Source organism: Symphodus melops (assembly GCF_947650265.1).
Source record: "Symphodus melops genome assembly, chromosome: 3".
Classification (NCBI taxonomy): Eukaryota; Metazoa; Chordata; class Actinopteri; order Labriformes; family Labridae; genus Symphodus; species Symphodus melops.
This window is the reverse complement of record NC_136693.1, coordinates 30,450,538-30,466,599: the sequence shown is the minus strand read 5'-3', so window position 1 is coordinate 30,466,599 and position 16,062 is coordinate 30,450,538. Positions and strand designations below refer to the sequence as shown.

The 16,062-nt window shown below is 47.1% G+C and overlaps 1 protein-coding gene across 4 annotated transcripts in view; it reads right to left on the bottom strand.

Annotated features, from left to right (window-relative positions):
* Window positions 1-16,062, bottom strand: part of LOC306821226 (NT-3 growth factor receptor-like) — a 180,401-nt gene that overhangs the window by 31,114 nt on the left and 133,225 nt on the right. For all 4 annotated transcript variants that reach the window (XM_079339517.1, XM_079339519.1, XM_079339518.1 and 1 more), the window contains one exon: window positions 6,333-6,521. In XM_079339517.1, the coding sequence (XP_079195643.1) occupies window positions 6,333-6,521 (189 nt within the window). The remainder of the gene's footprint in view (window positions 1-6,332; window positions 6,522-16,062) is intronic.

Here is a 16,062-nt window from a genome sequence, read left to right as displayed (position 1 = left end):
ACTGGATTTCACAGGCCAAATGTCTCTGACACGCTCTCAAGTCGGAAACATTTCCATACTTAACATCTATTCCCCGCTGAGTCCCATCTTCTCCATCGTGCCTCTTCTTTTAAAGAATATCAATAGTCTCCATCCTTATCTTTCTTATTTATTCTGTTCCATGCACTCCTCCATCATTCATGATCATTGGAGCCTCAGCATTGGCCTCACTAACGCCTGTCGAGCTCAACCTGCAGCGACTGGAGCTGATTCTTTTGTTGCACCCGTCATTAAGCCTCTTTGGATGAGATGGTTGGGAAAAGGCCAAAAAATGTAAAAAGTGAAGGTTGTCATCTATCAGCAGGTGGAGCCTGAAAACAGCTCCGTGCAGGACTCATTTATTACACTAACTTTGCATCACGAGCTGCTCTGATGCTGCTTTTCACTAATATTCCTCATGTTTTATGGACGGATATTTAACAGGGGTCATGATGTATGTTATGTTTTGTTATGATGTTTGTTATGTTATGTTATGATGTATGTTATCTAGACTTCAGCATGTGACTGTGCGTGTTTGTGCAGCTCCAGTTGTGGCGTGGAGTCACAGACTGGGTCACCGATGTTACGCCGTCGAGGAATCAATATGAATAAAAATCCTGTATGAAAAGAGGATGACAGTGACTCTGTGAGTGTAAACAACAACAACAACACACTGGTTGGCGTGGGAGTCCTCGGCCTGTCTCTCTCTGAGGACAGTGCAGTGTGTTTTATGAATGAGGGGAACTCCAGGTCTCTCACTCTGATTAATCGATGGCATGAATCTCGTGCTTCTCACACACACATCCGTCTGTGCACCTGTCCACACTGTGAACATGCATTAACACAGACATGTCTTCTACACACAGGGGGGAGCTAGAGCTGCTGGGCTGTTGGTGCCTTGCTGAAGGGCACCTCTGCAGTACACTGGAAGTGTCCTGCCACCATCTGGAAACCACACCGACTTACACATTCGGTCTCTAAAGATTCAAATCCTTCATCATCAGTTTGTGTTTTTACTTCAGGACTCGCTTCAACCTCAATAATCGTTCGACTTAAACGTAAGCTTTTTCTCCTCATCACAGCTGGATGAGTAGTTCCAGAGATTCCTCATTTATATGACATTTGAATAACAACTGCACAGCTGCTGCTGCGTCTTTCTGAAGGGAAATGTGAAATGGCTTCCCCCGAGGATTAAACTCTGTCCGCTCCTAAAGCCACAGCATTCACAAACTATTTCCCTGTCTTTTGTCCCGCTTCGCCCCGTCGTCTGTATTTCCTGGATGTAAATATTTTATCTGTGTGTGTTGTATTCAGCTGCTTATTACTCCGGCCACCTCATCGCTCCTCTCTGATGGGAATGGAGCAGCTATAATGGTGTGTGTGTGTGTGTGTGTGTGTGTGTGTATCGACAGTGGCGAGGACGAGTTACTTTAACCTTCAGTTTCCTCTGCAGGCGGACTCAGTCTGCATCCTGCAGCCTATTTACGCTGAGTGGCACGCTGAAAAGCCCCGAGATTAAATCTCCATCCCGCAGCTCAGCGTTGTTCATTTGTCCCGACTCACCTGAGGCCTCGACGCCAGCAAACAATCCCCCCGGGGGCCGCGAGACCACGCAGCACCCAGATTTACTCAGCTCGTCAGGTCAGGCTGCTGGGGGAGCGCAGATGTTTGGGAGGCTTTGTTCTGTACCTGTGTGTGTGTGTGTGTGTGTGTGTGTGTGTGTGTGTGTGTGTGTGTGTGTGTGTGTGTGTGTGTGTGTGTGCGCATTTCATCACAACTTCCTGGCAACTTTCCCGAGTTTGCAATGTGTGCATCGCTCTGTGTGTGAATGTTTAAGTCTCTGTATTCTTCAGTTACTTGCCAAGTTTGTGCATTTGTGTGTGTGTGTGTGTGTGTGTGTGTGTGTGTGTGTGTGTGTGTGTGTGTGTGTGTGTGTGTGTGTGTGTGAGTACTTTTCTGCCTGACAGCTTCCCTGAGTGCGTGCGGTGGGTCAATCAATGCGTCTCCTGGTCATTGACAACTTGTCTTTTGCAGGTTGGTTGCTTTGACATTGAGAAGCGGCTCAATCAAAACACGGAGGACTTCCTCCTGCAGCCGATCGACACTCGGCTGCTTCATCCGGAAGTCTCTCCTCAGGAATTCTAATTCACTCCGACTCTGTTCGCGCTTTAAGAAGAGCTTTTCACTGATATCACCGTTTGAGATTTGAAGGCCATGTTTGGTGATCGTGGTCACGAGCAGTTAGCTCGGAGTCGCTCGTCCAGCAGCTTACAGCACACAAACAGCTCCTTGCTGTTAAAGTCACTGTTGCACAGGGACCTGAACACCAGCCTTTAATGTTGACTCTCAGTGGGGAGCTCCGCCCCCTGTTCCTGAGCTGCTGCACGCCGTCAGTGAACAGCGGGGCCGTGTGATTAACCACGCACGTCTTGCAGCTACGTCCAAGAAGACGTTTAGCCTGAGACGATCGTCTTACATGGAGCGTGCTCGGTGAGCCACGCCGTGCATGATGAATGCATCAGGAGACACAGAGAGGAATACGTCTCCGGGCATTTCATCAAACTGCTTCATCATGTTTTCTTGTGAAGAAGTTGAAATAGTGGACTGTCCCTTTAAGAAGCACTGCGTTCGTTTGGACGTTCTCCGAGCTCCTGCTGTCCGACTTTGAAAAACTCATCTTTATATTTATTTATTTGTGCAGTATATTTATTGATGAGTGAAAATGCACATGATGGTGTACTTTAGTATTTCTGTATTTTATATTTTGTTTACATTTTTAAAAGTTCTCGCCGTGGATTGGAGAGAAAGGTTTCTTTTTGTCACATCTGTCACATTGAGACTTCAGCTTCACTTCTGTTTTTCACTGTCAGATAAAAACTCCTCTCAGCAGCTTTAAAAGAAGCAGAAATACTGAGAGTACAACAAGGAGTGATTTCTTCATTATTAAAGGATTCATGCTTTTACTCTCCTTTTCTCACACTTAAATAATCATCATTGACTTCTCTTGCACACTGTGTATCCGCATTGCAACATTTTGCAGGGATGAAAGTGAGATTGATTTCTTTCGACAATGACTTCTCCATAAGCCGGCCCTTCAGTGTTATTGCTGGATTAAAGTTTCAGCTTTAAGTACACTTAAAGCATTAAGTGCTTTACACTTGCTGCTCGGGGGAGTTGCTTAAAAAAGTCGACTAACACAAAATAGTTCGACAGTATTTGACATCTTAAAGGAGAGACAAGCAATCCACCCTGATCTCTAAGTCCCGACAGACACAGAAAAAAAACATTTTTTTTCTTCCTCTATCTTTTGGGGCTTAGACGGAAAAGTCAATTTTTTTCTGCCGAACACTCAACGTTTGGTTTATTCTGCAGCTTCGATAACCGTAAATGTGACATTCCTCATGCAACTTTAATAAACAGCAGCCACGTCGATGCTGATCTGGAACCCGTGGAGTGTTTCTGCACGCACCACATGCTGCCTGTTTTCTTCATGTATGATATAAAGACGGCTCACGTTGTTTTCACCCCTCCGTCCGACACCTGAAAACTAATTCAACCTGTTTGCAGACGCTAACAGTTTTTATTTACACTTCAGTGCTGCAGCTGTGCTTGCTTACTGTATGTGTTCTTGTACTGTGCGTGCACTTTTTACTCAACACGTCTGATGTGGTCTGATGTGGTCTGATGTGGTCTGTGGGGGTCCAGTCTTCATGAGATTGCACCTGGCATCAGTAAGCATCTTCTGGGTTTCTGCGCTGAGCTGACAGGAGCCCATCTCGGACTCTCTGTCAAATTAAAGGAGGCTGTTTGAATTCCATTTCAAACCTTAACTCAAGGAATCATCGCCCTGCAGCACCACGGCCGCCTCTCAATCAATCTGCTCTGCATTTCCCCTTCATTTGCCGAGCGTCCAGGCTACCAAATGACTCATGCCTCGTCTCTGCTTGCAACATTTTAATCTCCAGAAACATCTCCTTCGGTGTAATTACGTCTCTGTGGGTCCGAGCACAGAGAGGCAGGGTGTGTCCGAGAGCCCACGTGTGATATCCCCCAATAACAGATAGAATGAAAGGCTCCACGCTGCACTCCAACATCACAAGCTTTTGTCTAAGTTTGGCCGGCGGGATGTGACCAAGCCGTAATTAAAATAGCAAGCAGAGTGATAAAACAAAGCCACTTGCCGGGAGACAGCGGATCGAGCCAGATACAGATCTGTCATTAGGCTAAAGAATTGTCCTCTTGCCTTTTATGCCTTTATCTCCCTAATGCGGCTCCATGTCCCAGGATTGGCCCTTTTCAGCTCAGTGATGGGGAAAAAAAAAAAAGAAGCTGATCCTATGAACGCCCTAATCAGTCACGCCTCGCCTGTTTACCGCGTCCAGTTGACCCAAACGGTTCATGAGGAACACGGAGCGAGCGCAGCACGCCACCTCATGTTTGTTTTTAAATGGGCATCGGAGCGTCGGCTGTGCGAGCGCCTCATGATGTCGCCGCTCTCTGCGGCGTGTTTACAGCTGCACGCGTGCAGGTTCAACTGAAGGCCGACTGCATTAGGATGATATTTATGTTATTTGTTCATGATTTTTTCAGCAGCAGCAGCGAGGGCAGCACTTTGACTGGGTTTTTAAGGTGCCACGGCCTGAGAGCAATGACACTGAGTGCTCCGTCTCTCCTCCACAACTATTAAACTGATGGCTCAATACATAAATACAGCCAGGATTAAATTGGAGATCAAATATTTATGAATAAAACATCTTGTAAGGCACCCGGGAATCACTGGAGGAAGCTGTGCAGCAGGCCAGTTCCCATCACATGCAGCTGTTTTAACTGAAGCCAGTAGCACACTCCTCCTCCTCCTCCTCCTCCTCCTCCTCCTCCTCCTCCTCCTCCAGCTTACTGTTATTGTTGGAGGTGATTTTAAAATGTGCAGAACTGGAAAAGCAGGAACACGATAAATTACCCAGAGGACAGGAGGTGGGAGCAGACTGGGACTGACCGGCGCCATAAGTGGAGTCCTGACGGGCACAGGTAAGGAGAAGTGTGGGTGGGTTTAAATTTATGTGAGACTGCTGCTGGACTGCTAAAGTGAGGAGGTGTGTGTGTGTGTGTGTGTGTGTGTGTGACACCCTGGCAGCCAGCTATTCCCCCGGATAAGAAGCTTTCAACTAAATGAATGAATACATTATGGATTGGTGGCCGGGCATCAATAAAGCGGTCGTGCTGTATCTGAGCGAGGTGACGCTCTCCGGGCGACACGAGAAGCTGCAGGACAATCAGGCTGAGCGAGGCCAGCAGGAGAACGAGGGACCTAACGAGCCCCCGCCTGCACCCAAGGGAACCCTGACTGAAGACATTTGTCAAACTGCAGAGGAGGCGGAGGAACGAGCGGTGTAATATCGGCCGAATTCATCCCACCAACAACTCGGTCCACCTGCGTGGACAAACGTCAGATTCATCCTCCCTGTCACACACACACACACACACACACACACACACACACACACACACAGATACTTCCTTTCCTCCGTGTGTGTCCTGGGGGGTAAAAACACATTTGTATTCAGCCACCAGTCGGCCAGGGCAGGAGCCATTTTGTTTTCCCAGCCGACGGTGGTGAGCGGCGGCCATTACGACCTTGTGATGGATTCAGGGTTCATTTCCTGCCCTTTCCTTTTTCGTCCGTGAAATCAATCTAAAAAAAGAGCGGGAGAACATCCAGCAGCGTGCAGGTGCATGGATTGATGTTCACTTCCAGGTGCACGGGACAAAGTTTCATTCTCACCCGCTGTCATTTATTCATTAGCTCCTGATCAGATCTCCTGTGCAGAGCGTGAGCCGCTATAAATCAGTCAACGGCTGGTCATTCAAAATTCATGCAATTCATAATTCATAAGAGCCGTCATTTATTTATTTATCACCTCTAAATGGGATTTCCTGCCTTCTCATTGGCTCGCACTCCCCGAGTCAACTTCCGTTAGTCTGACCAGCGGCCATTTTGAGAGCGAGCCAAGAGGTAGACACAGCAGGGGGGGGGGCCTTCCTCGGAATAAATCCGGCTGGAGACGCCTGGAAGCATGCGGCTGGTTTTCTGCTGACTCTCTCGAGCGGTTGATATAATTGTGAGTAATTAGGCCTTAAAGTGGTCTTGTCTCTCCAACCAGTCCTGAGGGGGCCTGGGGGGGCAGGGGGGGGGGGGGGGGGTCTACTGTACACAGAGCAGATGCTAGCAGCATGTGATCACACGTCAGAGAAGACGTGTCACTGTGTGGTGTAAAAAAGGAGGACGAGCGAGGGCGACCTCCTCGGACACTTACGGGTTGCTGGTTTGTTGCAGTTGTGTCCGTGTCTGAAGTACTGCGGATTCTCCACCACGGGAATACGAGTCATCCCTATGACAACGGCGTCGGGGCCGGCGTCCAGCGTGCAGGGCGTGATAATCCCGTGGTTGACGTGATGCAGAGGGCTGGCAGAGTCTTCCTCGCCGCTGATCACAGCTACCGGACCTGAAAGAAAAAAAGAGAGAGAGGAAAGGTTCATGAAAGAGTCCCGGTGAGACGGCGTTGGACTTCCTGTGACTCCACGAGGACGTCTGAGCTTCACCCGGCAGGCTGTGATGATTGGACGTTTGTCCGTGGTTAAAATCAAGCTGATTGGTTCACGACACCACTGAATGAACGTGACAGCATCAAACTGAGTCTCTGCACTTTCCTTCTGAACACACCACGACACAAAAACATCCTGGACTCTCACCGTCATACTTCCTGTCACTCACTTAGACCGTTGCTACGGTTACGGCTGTACACGATGTTTGTCCTTGTAGAAATGCATTTCCCTCCTGATCACGGTGACAGACGTGACGTAACAATCAATGGTTGTCTGAAACGGTCTGGATTTAAAATTCAAAGAGCGAGTCTGATCCCGTCACGTCGGACTTTCATTCTGGATAAAAACAGGAAGGTGGAGACCTGAGGTTGTTTCACCATTTATTGATCCTCCAGAAGAAAAACAAAGCTGATTGATTAAAACGAGCGACTGGAAGATGAATCAGGACTAAAATCAAAGATGAACTGCAGCCTCTGTGTTTTCATTGATTCAGATTCAAACATTCAGATGATCTGCTGGGAGGAGTCACGGGCTCAACTGTGATTTCCCCTCTTTCATGAAACATCATAAAAGCTGCTTCCTGTGTCAGAAGCAGACAAACAGTAATCAGGGAGCGCTCGCAGGAAACGACAGGCCGAGACGTGTGACACGTTAGAGCAGCATCTTCAACACGTCGTTCATCCCCGAGCACGCCACCGCCGCCGCCACCAGGTCAGCTCGAGACAGGAAGTACCTGCGAGTCACTCACCGCTCAGTGCCCGGCGTGTTCTCAGCAGCACGCCATTACACATAATGACATCATCATAATAGATAATAGAGCTTCCTCTGGTTGTGTTCAAACACAACCTCTAGATGTTTCTCAGGACACGTCAGCGTGCGGGCACTTCATGGTCACGGCGAGGAAGCTGGATCGCTAACAGGCTTTAATGTGATGCTGATTGTTGGGGATCAGACATTTACAACCTGCAACCTTCAGACCCAACGACGGGTTTTTGTTCCCCACCGCTCCAAACATGCTCAGTAAAGTCACGTGATGTAAACGTGATGTAAACGTGTGAACGTGTAAACGTGATGTAAACGTGTTAACGTGTAAACGTGTAAACGTGATGTAAACGTGTTAACGTGTAAACGTGTAAACGTGATGTAAACGTGTAAACGTGTAAACGTGATGTAAACGTGATGTAAACGTGATGTAAACGTGTAAACGTGTAAACGTGTAAACGTGATGTAAACGTGTTAACGTGTAAACGTGATGTAAACGTGATGTAAACGTGATGTAAACGTGTTAACGTGTAAACGTGTAAACGTGATGTAAACGTGTTAACGTGTAAACGTGTAAACGTGATGTAAACGTGTTAACGTGTAAACGTGTAAACGTGATGTAAACGTGATGTAAACGTGATGTAAACGTGTTAACGTGATGTAAACGTGATGTAAACGTGATGTAAACGTGTTAACGTGTAAACGTGATGTAAACGTGTTAACATGTTAACGTGTAAACGTGATGTAAACGTGATGTAAACGTGATGTAAACGTGTAAACGTGTAAACGTGATGTAAACGTGATGTAAACGTGATGTAAACGTGTTAACGTGTAAACGTGATGTAAACGTGATGTAAACGTGATGTAAACGTGATGTAAACGTGTAAACGTGATGTAAACGTGCAGCATCACGATCTCTGAACATCCTCGTGATTTGACTTTAAATGGAATGAAAAGAAAGGCCGTCAGATCAGACTCCAGCGTGCGGTCGATGAGGTCTGAGGGGAAAGGCCTGGACCCGCTCCAGAACTACACAGAACCCCCCCCCCCCCCCTCCCTGCCCCCCCGTGGAAGATTCTTTGGGAGATGAAGGTTTTTTGTGTGCAGTGAAGGAGAACTTGCTCTTCTTAACTTCAGTACATCTTAAAAATTGCATTTATGTTACCTGAATGATGAAAGGGCACATGGGCCTCCGAGACGGTTTGTTCCGATCCGAGTCGGTGGTTCTGCTCTGAGCGGGGTTCAGGACTGGACAGTAAAGTTCCTCTCTGTTAAACCTGCGCTGAAAGGAGAAGACTCTTTTCATGTCTCCTCCTTTTCAGACCTGATCAGTCTCAGACCGTCATCTTCCCCTTCATAAGACGAGCGTCCCATCTCTGCAACTGTAGGCTGTTTGTTTTCACCCAAAAGGGGGCGTGGTCACGCTGGCGAGCCGGAAGTGACGTCGGGCTGCTCTTCTGAATGATTTCTACACGCTCAATGTGATGTCACGTTTAGCTCAAAGTCTGCGGCTGAGGACACATGCAGAGTCTGTCGCTGGCTGACCTGAACCCGTGACCATGGGTACCATGACCTAGCAACAGTAACTAAGGAGGGCGAGACACTAGACCGACCAATCAGCGCTGTTCACCAACCCAACTTCTTCAGGCACCACGGCGTCTAACAGCGACTCAGCAAAATGTCAACCAGTGAGCACGAGCAGAACAGCTGCCGACACATCACACAGTCTTCATGTGTTCCCTCACTTAACGTCAGAGAACACGCCACGCCATGCCACGCCACGCCACGCTGGATGGGTCGGAGGTCAGCGCGGCGTGTCGTCATTTGAAGATGAGTTAAATCTCAAATCCTTCTGTGCTTTGCCTGTTTCTACAGCATCTGTTTCCTTTGCTGTGGAGACGTGAGTGCAGCAGAGATCGCTCCTCAGAAACACGTCGGGCATTACTCGGAGTTCTTCCGCCAGGCGTGCTGGAAACCTCGGCGCTGAAAGTGTTTTATGTGCGTGTGAGGTGCAGCTCGCAGGTGCATTAGTTAATTCAGCTGAATCCATTGATCAAGAGTGACATTCACATCATCTGTTTCTGTGAGTTGAGAAGTCAATCTCATTTACTCAGTGGGAGCAGAGGCACCGCCGCCTCTTAAAGTGGACTCGTTCATTAAGGTGTCGTCCAAGTGCTGGGCCAGCGGGTCCATCTGGGACCAGGACTCGGTGATGAATTAGAAGAGGGAGAAAAAGCTCTGGACCAAACACCTTTCAGTCAGGAGATACTTTCATTTAAAGAGTTCGCCACCTCGTCAGAATAATCAATAAACCTCACAAACTCAAGAGCGCTCATTTAATCAGGATATTTACACTGCAGCTGGTGACGATTCTCGACGACCTAACGGATCTTTAATGGAACCATTTTGACTTTTATCGAGTTTAATTTGAATCGAACAATGTTTACACATAATGACTTAATGTCAATAAAGTTTGAGCAGGAACGATGAGAAAAGTCCATCCTCTCCGTCTTCTGCCTGCTCAAACAGGCCGTTTGGAGATGTTCCCTTCATGACATCACAAAGGGCAGTAGGACATGGAGCCAGAAAGCAGCGAGTACACCCGAGCCCTTCCAGAGAGGGGTCGTGGTCAGACACAGCTCATTTGCATATTTAAAGCTACAGACACAGCTCATTTACATATTTAAAGCTACAGCTTTAAATAGCTTGAAACAGAATACCTGCTGGTACTGTCAAAATTAGATTTCTTTCTCTTTTATTTTGTGTCTTTTCCACAGCTCACAGCAGACATTTCCTCGCGCTAACAGTCGTGTACTCTCTGTACGCCTCAGAGCGCTCAGCAGAAAATACGCCTGACTCGACAGAAGTTTCACATCTGACAGGTTTTAATGTAAATCCAAAACCTTAAACACACATTCTCCTCTGACAGCGGCTCCTCTCAAGGGCATTACACTGTCTGCAGGTGGGCAGAAAAGTGAAGAATCAAACACGCTGTTTCTCCCTTTGCCTGTGTGAAATACACTCGTCATCGCTTTAGCATTTAAAGATTTGTTTTCTTCTTATTTAAAAAAAAGACAAAAGCCAACATTGATTTACACTCTGACACTTTATTCTAAGAGATCATATTCCATTTGAACAAGTGGACAAGAAGGTCGAAAAATGTGCAAAAATCTTTGGAGATTACACGCCATGACGGTGGCTTCATGTGGCTAAAGAGGGAGCTGGTGCGAGAGCGGGATGGGAGAACCCCCCCCCCGATGGGTTTTTAGACCCTGATGTGGTGGATGGAGGTGGACGGATGCAGGGTGTGATGAGTCTTCTACGGAGCGGAGCCGGGACACTGGATGAGATGTTTTGGAGGAGGACAGGGCGGAGGAGGGTCGCAATGAATCCACACTAAAATGAACACTGACAGCAGCAGAGAGAAAACAAACTTAGAGTTTGACAGCAGCCGGATGATTGGCTGGTGATCAGCTGACTGAGGAAGCAGAGAGAAAGAGAGAAATGAAAATAACACTGGACATGTGACACACACACACACACACACACACACACACACACACACTGTGTATAAAACATGGACGTCGGCCCGTTGCTTCTGAAGCGTGATTTTGAAGCCCAACTTCTGCGGTCGCCATCATGAAAATACGATCTTGATCTCACTTTCAGATGACCAAGCACCAAGTGGACACTCCAGGTACTGCAGCGTAGTGCACAACACAAGAGGCTGCTGCTTGGAAGAATCATTTCCAAGTCTATTTCTAAGATGTCAAACCTGTTTTAAAAGATGAACACGTGGAGAGGAAGATGAGCTGTCAGGGTTCAGATTCAGGGAAAGAAAAAAAGACTAAAAGGGACAAACGTACTGTTGGTGCTTTTTTAAAGGAATCAGACAGCTTCATAATCCGGCTGTTGTAACGCTGTGTCCCAAGTCCCGCCCTAAAAAGTCACGATCCAAGCAATATATACCACCATGCATTGCAGTTTTACGAGCGGAGAGCTGCGTTTGATTCGACGGCTCTTCGACGGGCGAGAAGAGAGAACGCAGAGTTCAAAGGTCATGTTTGGAGTTTTTAATGAAATCAGTTCAAATAAAGAGTAACTATGGTTACCGTTAGTCAATGACGATGACGAGAGTCTGTGAGCATAAAGAAAATGTGTTTAATTATACGTCACATTTAATTTTTTATGGGAACAAAACTAACTGTGTCGTGATGTTCGAGCTCATCCGACACAGACACTGACCTCCCGCTTTCAGTTTGACCATTCCAGAAAATATCAGGCGATAGAAGTCAAAGGTCACGTGGTGTCGGAGCTCACGGTGATGCAGGATTCTCTTCCTGCTTTATTTTATTTGTATAGCATCAATTCATAACAGGTGTTATCTCTTTACAAGCAGCAGGTAGAGGAGCTCACTCCTTAAACTCATTGCTATATTATATTGTATTAAGAGCTTAATCCGCCATATAAGACAAAACTTCCCTTTAACAGGAAGAAATCTGCAGCAGACCCGGATCATGACGGACAGCTGTATAAGAATATTTGTGTTTGTTTTTGGTCTCGTCTGCACATGTTTTTATTCCAGCCACTTCCTCCCTTTCTCACAATGTTTCATTAAAGTGTTTTTTTCTGCAAATATACAACAGCAGACTCAAAAAAACAGCAGGGGTGTTAGTCCGTGGAACAACCTTATTTTTGTGTGTCTGTGCTTCCAAGGCGCGTGCTGAAGGTGATTCTCAGGACAAGTAAAAAAAATAAAAAAATAAAAAAATGGAAAAAGGAAAAAGCCAGCGGGTGACTCTGTCGGGTTTTCCCTGTGGTGCCAAATAAATTGTGCAGAGTGTGATTGCTTCCGTTCCACCTCCTTGTGGTAATTATCACACAGATTCCTTTCAAAGGTAGTTAATTAGGACTGGAATTAACTTGAGGACATGTAAAATGAAGAAGAGAACACAGGAAGGATGTCTGACTGCGGCGAGGCCCCTCTTCTCGTTAATAACAGATTTCAAACCAGTTACATTGAAAAGTGTGAAGGTGGAAAAACAGGGACACGAAGGCGGACATGAGGACGGATCGAAGACACAAATATGAACCGAAGCGTTTTCTGTCCATCCATCAAACATGTTGTTTTGGTGTATTTAGAAGTTCACAATTAAACTGTGATTTTGACAGATTACTATAATCTGATTAAAAGCCCAAACATGGCTCATAATGACTTCTTCAAAGACGTGAATTGCATTTCTTTATTTTCTCTTTAAATCTTTTCAGCTGGAAGATAAAACTGAAAAGTCCTGAAAGACATGAACAAGCGGTGAACCGTCGGGGCACTTCTGCTTATTTCTGCAGCTGTGAAAGGCGTTCTTTTCCAAACACATGGCGACGAGCCTCAACGCCAGCAGGTGGTGCCGACTCAGAGACGGGCTTTCTCTTAACGTTTAAACGTTTCACCGTGAAGCGTCGCTTAGTCTGACATGTGATTAAAAAATAATAATCGTGTGGCTTCTGAAGTCATAAAGAGACATACCCGAGCCCTTCCAGAGAGGGGGCGTGGTCAGACACAGCTCATTTACATATTTAAAGCTACAGACACAGAAACAGCCTGTTCTGAGCAGGGCTGAAATAGAGGGGTTTATAGACATGATCAGATACAGGATCAGAGTGGATTTACAACAACACACTTCAAGGTAATTGATGCAGCTATGATGGAAAGCAGCTTTGCTCCAGCCTTTTAAACCCAAACCTCGAACAGAGACCTTTCACCACCTCACTTGGTTTTTGAACGCCATTAGGACAGTGTGACTGCTAGCTTTAATGTCAAAAAACCCACACAGCGAGAGTAGCATTAGCGCTATAAAAAGACCAGCTAATTACCAAGTGCTTCATCTGTGTGATGAAGCCTCGAGGTTATGTGCAAAGCTCAGATGACGACTCCCCTCGCTGCACCGAAGACGACATGTAAGCAGCTCTTCTGACAAACCGAGCACGCCGACATGTGAAAGTTGCTCAGAGACAAAACCCACGCCTGCCTTGTTTCTCACAGAGTCCAACCAGCTCGCTGCACAGTGAGGGGGCACACATGGGGGGTTATGACAGCCCGTGTTTACGGCGCTCTGAGGATTTAGAGCGGTCCCGCTCAGCTCAATGCGCTCCCTGTTTATTGTCTTATAAACAATGACGGACACTGAAGGGAAGGACGATGCCAGGCAGAAACAAACACAGGTTTGAAAGCTGCTGTTAAGCTATCAGTCAATGCATCATCAGTCACTTGTGCGTCCTCTAAAAACTCCAGCTCCGACACCACACACCACATTATCTACAACCACACAGCACACCAACCAATTACAGCAGGCGCTGCCGTGCGTCGGCGGTCCTGATGCCGAAAATGATAATAAAACTAAACAGTGAGATTGTTATTCTGACTCTGCTCCCACAGTGCCCTATCAGCTCTTGTATCTGTGACAACACATTACCCTGTAAGCTCCCTGAAGACAGACAGAGCAATTTTACACAAGTCTGAAAAGTGATGGGACATGACATCATTCAGCGGCCGAGCTGTCTCCACTCTGTTCCTTGATTTATGACTACAACACAGTCGGGATCTTTACCAAAACTGAGGCCTACATTTTATTTCCTGTTACGCGCACAAACACAAATTGAAAACATAACATCTGAGAATTTATTCAGAGCCGCACAAGTCTCCGCTGTGTTTGGGGTTTCATTCTTCTCCCAGGGCAATGTAATCAGAGACGCCGAATGAAAAGCTCGTGGTGGCATTGTTACGGCAACTAGTTTGCATCATGAACTCGGCAGTGCAGGCGACACACACACACACACACACACACACACACACTGGACAAAGGTGTGCACGGCAGCAGCCTCACACTCGATGGCTATAATTCTCGTCACAGCATTAGAATATGAAACGATTTTCCCGACGTCGAGCATCTGGCGGCGTTTGCATGTAAATCACAGGGAGGGTCACATTCAGCCGCTGCAGCCCGCCAAACAGCTTCATGATTGTGCACATCAGCGCCGCGGCCGGAGCCTCTGCATGCTAATGTGTCCCACAATCCCACAGGGGAGGCAACAAGCGCCTGACACGGAGACAAGTAAATGTAAGAATGTGGTGAACACGTTAGCTGGCCAGGTTAACTTAACAGACATACATCACCAAAGTGAATCAGCTCAAAACGCAGCGCCCCACCTGAATCATTCCCTCTTTATAAATATTTATCACAGGCTCCATAGCTACACAGACAGCTACTTCATTGTGCTCCCAAGAGGGGGAAAAAATGTTTCACAGTCTGCACATTGAGCTGAACGCCGTGTGTAGCTCCAAACCTCGAAACGTAGCTGAAAACCGAGAGACCCGGCGCAGCTCACCTGCAGAATTCAGATCGGCTGTGAGGAAGCATCTCCACATCGCTGAGTTAGTATCCTCCTCACAGACGTGTGTTTCCATCTCATTCATTCATCCTTATTTATTCTTCTGTGCTCTCGCTCTGATGGACGTTTGGGTCAAGGACGGCGTCTTTAACTTTGAACCTGGAAGTATTTAAAGCTGTCCATTGAGACATGCAGACACCTTTTCTGTAGGATTCAATCCACCTTACAGTAAATGTGAGTGAAGCATTCATGAAACTACATCTGACATAACGTTCAGGTATTTGTCCCGGACTGCTGGGACCTTTTTGTTTTTTACAAACACAGAATCGTTCAAATCCTGGTCAACGCTGCTGCCAACCTTCAGCTAGCAGAGCCTGCTGGTGTGTTTTTGAGTCCCTGCAGGTCGCCGGTGGGAGGAGTTACACCTCACCTGGGCAGCTCTCCCTCTCTCATTGGCTCCCAGCCCCTCGATGCAAGATTCACCGACCAACAGAGCCCTCACCCTCTTCGTCGTTAGAACCGGGTCGGGACAGCACGCTCTCAAATCTGTGCGCTAACAGGAGGCAGGATGCTACACGGGTCCTGAGTTTGTCTCCTGCCAGCGCTGACGGAGACGTCAGATATGAACAAAGACTGAAAGTAAACTAACTCACTGGATGTGTATGTGTGCAGATTATTTCACTCATTCCTCCTGTGATAACACGACATGTACGCTCATATCCTGCAGCAGCCTCTGCCGATCGGTTGGATGAATTTACCCCGTACTGTATGTTTTTATATGTTGGCGGTAGGGCCAATGAGGGCGGGGCCACGAGTCTGCACAAACGGACAGATGATGTGCAAAATCACCACGGCAACAGCTCCCTGTCTTTACCCTGCTGCAGGCTGCACACCTCCTGACAGGGAACATCTCTGATGCTGATTGGCTGCTAGCTAGCTTGTGTTTGTCATGTTGGTCATGGTGTGTTTGCGAGAGAGCGTTTCTTCCCGTGTGTTCGTACGAGACATGCATGAGACCGTTACACGTCTGCAGACAGATGTGCACGCTTCGCCCAGATTTAACTTGTACAATGTGAGCTCTCAGGTCGTGACCTTCGGTCGTGCGTCTCTAACAGTCTGGTGTTACAGAGTGAGCCGACATTTAACCACTGATTCTGTATCATAGTAAAATGTGCGACGGGCTTCAGACAAACCCAGAGGAGCTAAAAGTTGGTCACGATTAATCTTCAGGATTCTTGAATACGTCCAGGGAGCGTGAAAAGGTGAACCTAAATATCATGAAAATCAGCTCCG